This window comes from Lolium perenne, chromosome 2, assembly GCF_019359855.2.
Source record: "Lolium perenne isolate Kyuss_39 chromosome 2, Kyuss_2.0, whole genome shotgun sequence".
Classification (NCBI taxonomy): Eukaryota; Viridiplantae; Streptophyta; class Magnoliopsida; order Poales; family Poaceae; genus Lolium; species Lolium perenne.
The window spans coordinates 189,964,225-189,974,995 of NC_067245.2; the positions used below are offsets into that span (position 1 = coordinate 189,964,225).

At 45.2% G+C, this 10,771-nt stretch overlaps 1 protein-coding gene and 1 long non-coding RNA gene across 3 annotated transcripts; one reads left to right on the forward strand and one right to left on the reverse strand.

Moving 5' to 3' along the window:
• Positions 1 to 813: 813 nt before the first annotated feature.
• On the reverse strand, positions 814 to 5,899 carry LOC127310204 (uncharacterized). Its single transcript, XM_051340895.1, has 8 exons — positions 5,766 to 5,899; positions 3,369 to 4,165; positions 2,940 to 3,159; positions 2,222 to 2,355; positions 1,873 to 1,992; positions 1,699 to 1,792; positions 1,094 to 1,316; positions 814 to 970 (listed from the first exon to the last, which is right to left on the reverse strand). The coding sequence occupies exons 1-8, from the start codon at positions 5,897 to 5,899 to the stop codon at positions 944 to 946; spliced, it is 1,749 nt and encodes a 582-aa protein (XP_051196855.1). The 3' UTR covers positions 814 to 943.
• A 786-nt stretch (positions 5,900 to 6,685) lies between these two features.
• Positions 6,686 to 10,557, forward strand: LOC127306842 (uncharacterized). 2 transcript variants are annotated; one of them, XR_011752225.1, is made up of 4 exons: positions 6,686 to 7,416; positions 7,648 to 8,372; positions 8,940 to 9,011; positions 10,270 to 10,557. It is a non-coding gene; the product is annotated as an uncharacterized lncRNA (long non-coding RNA). The 2 variants fall into 2 exon arrangements; XR_007854920.2 differs by having other exon boundaries at positions 6,693 to 8,372.
• The last annotated feature ends 214 nt before the right edge of the window (positions 10,558 to 10,771 follow it).

Consider the following 10,771-nt stretch of genomic DNA (forward strand, 5'->3'; position numbering starts at 1 on the left):
GGAGGGGGAATACAGGGCCAACCCCTCACCTTTGGCGGGCTGAAATTTCAGCTAGCAACTGCTTCTGTCCATTGGAGCCGGCGCGGCCATGGCGGGCATCCGGAGCGGGAGCGGGCGCGGCCGGCGTGCGGGCAGCCGGAGCGGGCGCGGCCGGCGTGGGGGCACGCGGCCAGGGCCGGAGGCGGCCGGGGCGGGAGCGGGCGCAGCCGGTGCGGGCGTGGCCGGCCGTGGCTCGCGCGCACGTGGCGCGCGGCGGCCCGAGGTAGGCAGGGCGCGGCGCGGGGCGGGCGCGCGGCGCGAAGCGAGCGCGCGGCGCGGCGCGGCCTTGCCGGCGGCGGCGGGCGGCGGGCGGCCGTGGGTCAGCCGGGCGGCGCGGGGCGAGCTCGGCGGCGGCGGCGCGCGCGGGCGAGCGCGCGCGGGCCTTGGCGGCGCGGCGACGGCGGCGGCGTGGCGGCCGTGGCCGGCGGCAGCGCAGCGGCGGGGCCAGCCGGGACGGGCGGGCAGGGCTGGGCATGTGGCGTGGCTGCAGGAGGAAGAAGGAGAGGATGAAGAAGATGAATTTTTTTTTTTTGGCATATTTGGGAATATTCCCTTTTACAGTTTAGATATACGGGGTCTGCTAGCTTGGACGAGTTTTCGGCCGGCGAAAAGTGAATACAGGGCCCTCTACTCGCGTTTTAAGGGGCGAAAATATACGGGGCCTGTTAGACATGCTCTAACAACAGTACGGTTAATGAAGTTGTACTCTAGTTCTACTCTGATGCAGAGCAATCCTGTGCCGTGCTTCGAGAGTTCGAGATTAACCATCTGTGCTGGTACTGCTATCACGTTCTGCTGTTGACGTAGTATTGCTTGATCCAGAAAATTGTGAAGAAGTCGAAGATACAGCCCTTGCCACATCATTGCCAACATTTTGCTCACTACTTGCCTCTGAGACTGGGGTTCATCTTGCTTGCTCCAGGTCTTCAAGCTGAATCCATAAAAAATGAATGATGGCATTTCTCCTGATGAGTTCTTTATACAGTATTGATGTACTAGGTTTATGAGGAAAAACATAGTAGGTAACACGTATGGAATACTATAACTTATTTACCTTCTCCTCTAGGGCAGTCAATAATATGTTAGTAAAGAACTGTATATCCTTGGCTAGAGAGGATCCTTCTAAGCCAACTTCAGTAGCAGATGCATCATCACCATTATCAGCCAAGAAAGCTACATTGGTCCTCTTCAGGTTCTGTATACGGGACCTGCACAATGAAATGGCCTTTGCATCTCCATTCTTGGGGAACTTGAAGGGAAAACATATCTGTGTGTTTCTAGGACTGAATTAAGGAAATCGACAGAGGAACAACCAAAATCTGGAAGGTCCAGCGTTGTCAAACTAAATTATGCATTGGTGAACAAAGCTGATCCCTAGTCAGTAGTCACCACACATACACTTATGCATAATCGCATAGGTGAAGATACCCGCGTCAGTTCAAATTAACTGAAAGCATAGATGATGTTACAATGATAAGGGGACCTTCAGGCTTTAGCCACATAAATTTCAAGTCAACTGACTAAGATGTACCCCCAAAATCCAGGAGATACATGCCTAGGAGGACGCAAGTACTCAGCACTGAGGTTGCAATTTGCAAATATGATGCTTTATACTATATGGCAAGGCATTTGATACTGTTACTACCACAAGGAGGATACAGCTTGATAATATACTGATGGTGAGGCTGATCAACCAAATACGCCAAGATACCCAAAGCTTTGGAGCAGGCAATGATTGAGTAGTCTCTGTCTTCTGAAAATAAAATGTGGGATCATAAGCGTCAGGATCATTCATCAATTAAATGCAGGCATAACTAAGACAACTGAGACTACCTCTTCGCATAGAGACTTCAGCAAGAGCAGCAAAGATTTTAACCTTCTCTCTAGTACTGCCAGGACTCTTCTCAAGTATTACCCTTGCAAAATGCAACATTTTCCATGCCAGATCTAAATCTGACAAAAGATATATAAAAAAGAATCAGAATCATCTTTCCATTCGAGTTTTTCTATAACAAATGGTTATATCAGCATGTAGCATGACTGAAACAGATGAAAATTGGTAACAGGCATGAACAGTTGAAGAGACAAGGCTGTGAAGCATAATCAGTAACATTATCAACTACATACAGAAAATAACAATGTTTTTCAGTGCAATTCAACTGAACGGGGTAAGGGAACATACCTGAATAATACTCTATGATTGAAACATTCAGATCATTTGATGGACTCCAGGCTTGAGCTCTACACAGCAAAGCACTTCCATATCTGTAGTATGTGTCGCAACACTTTGGAGAAAGTTTACCATGATGTACCACCCTAGGTGATAACAAAGCATAGTAAGGCCACGAAAGTTAATATAATCCCAGATAGAACAAGAAAAACAGAAGTAACTTCCACAATATTAAAGGAAGGTGCCAACTATTTAAGCTGTAACAGCAGCCTAGTGCTTGTACAGATCATGAAGTACCAGTGTCAAGTAGCATATAAATAAGTCTTGCACTGAGAGGAAATATTTACAGCCTAGCCAAAGAAACATAAGGACATGTCTGAAAATAGAGTAACACCTATCCCTGAAGCAAATATACTTTGATTCGATGTTCATCGGTATTGCAGTTTGCACATCATAACATAAGAGGCGATACTAGCACCCAAGTATAGCTACGTACCACATTGCCCTGATCAGCATAACATCCTAAACTCAATTAAACTCATCTCCCAAAATACACAAGTCAAAAATCAGAAAGCAACTAATCACATACAAAAATACCAATATTACAAACCCATGAAATGAACTAGTAATTCGCATAAGAAATGAACTAATTGGAACTTTGTATCCAGCAATCCATATGTACAGGTAGGCTTTAGGATAAGAGCGGCGGTTGGAAAGGAAGAAGCCCAACCTGATTTCGAGGGAGCTGCGTAGGGAGTCTACAGCCCTGCCAAAGTGCCCATCCTCAAATGCTTTGGAGCCATTGTCGAAATGCTTCTGGGCAGCTTCCTCCTCCGGTTGTTGGCCCTCCTTCTCCCCGTTGCCCACTTCCTCCCATCCGCCCCACTCCTCACCATTCCCCTCAGAGGAGGAGGCCATGATGGACGGCAGCGTTATAGCCCTAGCTTGATCTGAAAAGAAAACGATATATGTGGGATTACAAACTCCAATTTAACAAACTCATTCTTGAAAAAATGGAGCACCATCCATGCTCCCACAGCGCTAACAATAAGTACTACTTACGGCCTTGCTAATTAACTGAATCACAAATTGCAGCAGAGAAAATATGTAGTACAATTAGCTTATGCATGTTTGTAGATGGAAACAAGTAGAGTGGCACCTGGAGTGTAGAAGCTCATGTAGGGAATGATACTGACACCTCTGATGCGATATATATTCTTGACTCTGCCTGACTTAAGGTCAATTGTGAGGATGCCACGGTGTGCTTTCAGGTAGAAGACACCGACTCCATCCGCAAAGCCAATCACATCGGAGATGCCATAGACACGGGAGATATCCTCGTCCAGCTTGACGACTCTGCGCTGCATCCATGCCATAGATCCGTCGGGGGAAGCGTCCCTCGACCACAGGCAAAGGCAAAGCCCCCCTGATTCCTGCATAGTTGCGCATCCCAGCAGCATGTCTTGCTCTGCTTTCATGAGGACATAACTCTTGTCTGGCCCGTGAATGATTGATAGTTCAGGTGCGGTATAATCGAAGCGTAGAATTGTGGAGTCGCATTTGAAGTAGATTACATTTCCCACAAGGGCTGTGGGCTGATCTACGTCGACTTGGAAGAGAGGGTCAGCAGGAGGGATACAAGAGGCAACGGGGCTCCACTCACGAGTCTCTGAAGAGAAGACGGAGGCATGGGCGACCGAGGGGTTGGTGCCCACGAATGCCACGAGGAAGGGGCGGCCATGGCAGTCGAGGTGGTCGCAGCGGTCGGCGGCGCAGAGCACCACCGCGTTGTCGTAGGTGATGTTGGCGGCGAAATCCGGAGGTGGAAACTCCCACTGGAGGCGGCCGACGGGGTCCCAGACGATGAGTCTCTCGGCGCGCTCATCCCTGTCCAAGACGGGATATCTCAAGAGGACGAGGCCGTGGCGGCAGTCGAGCACGACGAGGCCACGGTCACTACACCACCTCATAGAATTAGGGGCACTTCTCTTAGTGGCACTTGTCAAAGTGTGGCTAATAGTAGTCAATTTGTGGCACTTTTCAAAAGTGCCCCTAATTGTGTACATACTGGGGCACTTCTCAAATGTCCCAATATGTATATACCTATTAGGGCACTTCTTCTAATGCCCCAATAGATGTATATCTTTTGGGGCACTTCTAAGTGCCCCAATTTATCATTACTCACTTGACAATTATATACAACATGTAATTTTAAACACGAATAAACACAACATTCCGTACTAACATTGCACTTCATACATACTTACCCACATTGTATACTAGCATTACTTAATAGTCCATACCGATATTGCACTTCATATTTAGCAATTATTGACCTCTTGAAGTCCATATTTAGAATTATTTAATAGTCCATAGCGACATTAGAGTTTAGTACACTTAATAGTCCATACAGATTTGGACATCGAAGACAAAAGTACGGAGCAGATGTTGATTTCATCGGAAACGATGCGATCTGATGGGGCATGCAATACGATCGAACACATATGTGCAGTAGACTTTCGCAGTAAACATGACAAGGCGACAATGCACAAGATCTCTCCTTCGGCGATGGACCATGGCCGGTGGTCGATGACGACAAACCTTTGGCTTTGATACCAATGTTAGAAAAATTAGTGAGGGAACCGTGCGGGAGAGAACTAACACCATCACCATTAGCGCAACGGTAACTGTCCGAACGTAGCGGCAGGAGCACACTAGGCCCACTAAGCCCCGCCGAGCCCAAAGCCCATATGGCCCAAGGCACCGCGTGGGCTTAACCCGGTGGTGGCTAGGGAGGGAAGGGGGATGGTGGCGGCTGCGCTAGGGTTCGTGTTGCCTGCCCATGAGGAAACGACAGGGAGGGCCAAACCATTTTTCTTTCACACTCTTTACTCAGTGCCTTCCATATCTTCGCAATCATGCGGCTACGAAGTCGCCGTGAAGGGCCAGAGCTTTTCCCCACTATCTATGAACGTATGGGTGATCAACTTTACTGCGATAAATTTCCCATCATATTTATTTAAGGCTAAAGCTACTTAAAAAGACACGAAATGTTATATCATATACTTTAATAGATATATATATATAATACGGAGTATAATTGATTTTATAATAAATATATATATATGTTGTTGTTTTCCCAATCGGTGTTTCTTGCATGCAGGAAAAGTTGACAAGTTCGATTTTTTGTTGCTATTTTTTTTGAACAAGTTCGATTCGATTCCTACAAGTAACTCGTTTTGTTTTTTTACTGGTTTTTACTATTCCCAATTGTTGCCCTAAAAATAAAAACCCAGAGACTCAAGTTTTGGTTAACAGTGCTTATCGCACGTCAAACGTAGTCAAAGTTTTTGTTAACTATAAGCTATAACTAGGTGCACAAATTTTAACAAAAAATTTCTCAATTGCCGTGTATTTGTTTAGGGGTCCAATTACTCATCTTCGTACGGAGAGGTATTTGGTCCAACCGAGCAGGCCCAATAAGCCCAGCTGGTAAACTCAACCTCTTTCTCTTTCTCTTTCTCTTATTTCTCTCTCTCTCCTGCCCTTCACGCACGCGACCTCCATTTCATTCTCCTCTTGCGCCTGCGATGCCACCGCCGCCGCTGCGCGCCTGCCATCGCCGTACCGGCCAATACTGCCCACAACTGCCACGCAATGAGCAAGCCACGCGGGCACGGAGCACGCCATGCCCACTTCCCAGACCACGGCCTCGCGATGGACACGCCGCGACAGCCGCGCCCTCTTCGCTGAACGCTAGCTTCATTTGACACTAAGTAAAGAATAGTGGGTTCCTAAACAAGATGGTTTAATAATCCTCTAGTATTTGTAGGGTTTATTCATAATGGAATTAGGGTTTCACACATGATAGAATTTGTATTTCCTATTTGTTATACATTCTTAAATTGATAATTTGTTGAGAAAAGTTTAATTTAATAAAAAACTTGTAAAGTCAAGGTAAGAATGGGTTTAGCATTTCTCTTTTTTTATTTAGAAATAATAATAATTAGGATTAATACCATCTAGTCTAGGGTTTAAATGATAAACTTTATGTTATCATGATAAAATAAAATTACTTTTAGTGTTTTATTTATCTCCTAAATTATTTTTATTTATTTGAGAAGTTTTACTAATTATTGAATTCTCTTTGGAACTTAGAATAAAAGAAAAGGCATAATAATATATGCTTAATAAATGAAATTTAATTTTTCATTAAAATCGTAATTTATAATTTAATGGATATATATTTTTAACGACTATTTTGATATATTTTTTCTTATTTACTTTGAATTTTTTAAGATCTCTTTATTTTGGATTTGAGCAAAAGTAATTTCCGAAAACAATTGCAATAAAGGTTATTTGGGCTCTGGTCCACGTGGCAGCTGGGCAATTCGGCCCAAGAAGCCAGGTCCGGCTTGGTTGGGTCGGGTTAGACCCAGAAAGACCCAACGGGTTAGACCCAGAAAGACCCAACCCCTCTCACTCTCTGCTTCCTCTCTCGTCCTTCACGCGACACGCACGCACGCACGCAAGTTCCCCCATGGCGACGCCGCGCTGCCGCTTTTTCCCAGCCGCCACCGGCCTTCTCCGGCGTCGCTGCCTACCGGCCCTGCTCCGCCTCCTCCTGAACTCCAAACCCCCCAGCTCGATTTGGCTTTGGTGGTCTCTCTCGTTCGCCCCCGACCCCGAAACCCTAGCCACTGCCGGCCGATTCGGCCATCGCCGGCCTCGGCGAGCATTGCCGTCGGTCGAGATGGCGCCTCCACGGCCGTCTCCGTCCGCTACCCTTCGCCGCTTCTTCACCTCTGTCGTTTGGCTGATGCGGTCTCGCCTCGGACTCCGCCCCGGCTTATTACCGCCGCCGCGCGTCCACGCGGCACTGGCTGGACTTCCGCCGGCCCTTCAACTGCCGCGACGCCGCCACTAGCATCGACACACCCCTGGCCAAACCAAGCTGTGGAATCGGCTTGGTTGCCAGCGCGGTGCCGCGCTCCGCCTGCTGCTCCCCAATGGTGACCCCGCCTCCTCGTCGACCACGAGCCCCAGCTCGAGCTCCTGGTGGTTATGTGGTGTTAGTTGCTGCTGCGGTGGTGATGGGGTACTGCTGCTCTGATGCTTACTTCAGCTGCGACCCCGACGTCGGCGGGACAGTGCCGTAGGCGCAACCCCGGCGTCCTCTGCCTTGCCTGCCTCCTCTACAGGGCACTGTGAGCTACTCCTCTCTTTCTCTAGGTCATAAATTTGGTGGTCATGAATTTGCGTGTGCTCGAACTGGTTGCTGTATGTCAATGGGGATCATCATATGATGCAATGTGAACCTGCTGCTAACTTATTACTAATAGTAATGCCTCCGTTTGGATGATTTGATCATCCCAAACATGGGTGTGGCCTGATTTTATATCCTGATGAAACTGAAGCGTAATAATGTTGTTAAATAGGTACTGTTTTAGTGGCTGATGGAATAGGTGTTACATACACCTCGCAGTATCTGGATGGGCTACATATACATTCAGGTTATACAACTTAGGGTATTGATTTCCCTAGTGATGTGGTTGATTTAGAGTGCTTCTATGGGCTGTGTTACTGATCCTTGATTATCAGGTGATAGTCTGTCCATACATCATCATGGCCTGGGACATATTGATATATACTTGCTAGATCACCTATGGGCTTATAGTTATTGTAGCTTTGTTGTAGGCTTCAGATGATCCATTGATCATCTGATCACTTGCAGGGTATAGAGTATGACTGATCCTTGACTACTAGCCCTGATCTACATTCTGCGCCATGCCATCATGCCCTGATCATGAAGCACTGACACTTTGATTTGTGGGGAATTATGACTTCATCATTATTATATATATGTTCAAGGTCGGATGTAAGTATTTGGCTAATTATTAAAGCTTTGATAAAGAGAATGTACATGTTTCTTAATTATTGCTGTCAGAGTATAGTTAATATTCGTAATTTTGGGTGAGAGTTGATTTTTCCTGTTAAGTTGCCATGATTTCTCGCCTGATAAAGCTAACTACATTTCAAATCATTATTTCAATCTGTTTGCCCTCGAGATGTGGAGAAATTGTGAGAAATGTGGAGAAAGAGTTGTGGGAAAATGACCCTCGAGATGTGAAGTGCAAGAAGAGGAGAATTGGTAAATCTCAAGGTACAAATGTCACATAACTATTAGTAAATTTGTGCACATACGTACGTACACTTGTTGAACTGTGAGTCAAAGTCTCTCTTATATTGATCAGCTCCTATGTAAAAAAATACCCTGTTTCCGTGACTAAATGCATATGTAGTACAGTCATAGTTGTGTGTACTGCTAGTGTTAGTTGTATCATCAAGTGTGCAATGCTACCATGGATTTGTAGCATCAAGTGTTAGTTGTATCAACTGCATCACACCTTCTGTTAGTCGTATGAAGTGTCGAATGTGTTAGTTCTATCTACTGTATCGCAACATCTGTTAGTCAAGTGTGAAATTTGATTCACTAAATAAAATTTGCTTCATAGGGACGTGCTCAAGTTTAATTGATTGTTTGTTGCTTATTATGCCTAGAAAGCTACTTTCGTATCTCGCAATGCTGCTGCAATGCAAACTGGTATAATAACAAGTAATGACAAGTGTTCCATTCACTTCATATAGTGTTTACTTAGCTAAAACATGCTTTTTTTGTAGTAAAATTTCCATCTCCGTTTTGCTGACTCAAATTACTACTTCTTTCAAGGTACCATGTTGAATACTGAAGGCGATGCTGATCATTGATGCTGTACAGGAGCATATTCTTCTAGCTAGACAGGTTTGAAATTCTGAGAGCTTTCCCTGCAATGTCTTTTTAGCTGTTGTTTTTGCACTTCTGAGACGACGGATATTTCATTCATGTTTTTTAGGTTGGTGTGCCATCACTTGTTTGCTTTCTTAAATTCCAGTGGTTTGCATCTTTTTTACACCCACTGAACTGTATAGTAATTTAGGACAGCCATCTACCAATGTAGAGTGAATAGCAATCACCAGCTGAACTTGCATTTGATATCTTTTACTTCCGTTTCATATGACAGAATATTGTAGAATCACAATTAGCTTATCCCGTTTTAAGTCTGCTGGTTTAACCATCGTTTTATTATAGATCTGTAGCCTATAGACTGAAACCTGGTTAGCTTACTGTGTTGCTTTGAGCGTAATGTGTGGGCGATGCATGGACCATGGTGCACCTCTTCTCAATTGTTCGTTAGACCCAGTAGTGGAGCTACAAACAAATACCTGGGCGGGCCTAATTAAAGAAGAGAAAAGAAATCACGCTCTAGCTTATAATTTGGGAAAGAAAAAGTATAAACATGCTAGTGTGTTGTCTTTTCTGCAATCGAAGGGAGCTGCTCCATTAATGTTGTGCTCTCTAGCTGGTACTTGCATCATTCAGAGATCTTACCAGTTTACGTTAAATCCATCCTTGCATCATGCATGCAGACAACTTCCACTAGATATTCCTGAGCCTGTAGAGGACGTGCAGTGAAGTTGCTCCAAGCTAGCATGGTGGTGACGTTAAGAGCTAATTTTACCGGGTGTTGAAGTCTTAGTCCAATGCAGCCAAAATGGTCGAACCTCCTCGGGTTTGATGGGATTTACTTATGCCGGAAACCATAGCTGGTGAGGGCCGCCAACTCTTGCCTTCTTGAGGCTAGCAAGACTGCCCCTAAGAGGAGACAGCCGGTACCGCAAATAGCACCTGGATGCAGCTTGCTTGGATCTGGAGTTGCCTTGGGTCTCAGTGTTGCTATTGCCATGGCCCTCGGTTTCTGATTTCAATACCTGCGCTATTCCCGCCTGACGACTTTGATGGTTTCTTGAGATTGTTCTTATTATTTCTGGCGCAATAAGCCAGCAGGGATGTGTTGTGAACTCGTGATAAGGCTTGTGTTGCTACTCCATTTTTCTGGTAATACAATGAACTGCGCTTTTGCTGTTGTTGAAGTTTGATTTTCTCCCCTGCCAACAACACATGTTGTTTTTAGTACAATATTCGTCTTCGTTTGCTGAATTAAATTACTACTTCTCTCAAGGTACACTGCTGAAGACTGGGATCAACTGAAGGTGATGCTGTCACATTGTGATGGTGTTTGAATTGGAAACATGGTGATGATGTTCACAGAGTACGTATTGAGATAGTGTGCTGAACATCCACTGTGTGTAACTGATATTGGGTGATAATTACAGAATAAAGTGCACTGGATTAATGTGTTGGCACTGTGTGCTTATTCTTGTATGACAGTACATATGTTCATATTGTGTGCTTCTTGTATGATGCCATTGTTTTCATCTGTTTATAGTTCTTTTTGGGACTGCTCAAAGTACCACTAATTGGATTAATAAGGGGCATTTCTCGTAGTTCCACGAAATTGGTTTGAGGCATTTTTTAAGTGCCACAAATTAGGTTTTGGGGCATTTTTAGTAGTGCCACAAATTTAGTTTTGGGGCATTTTTATAAGTGCCACAAATTGGATTTAGTGGTACTTTGAGAAGTGCCCCTAATTGAATTTAGTGGCACTATGAGAAGTGCCCCTA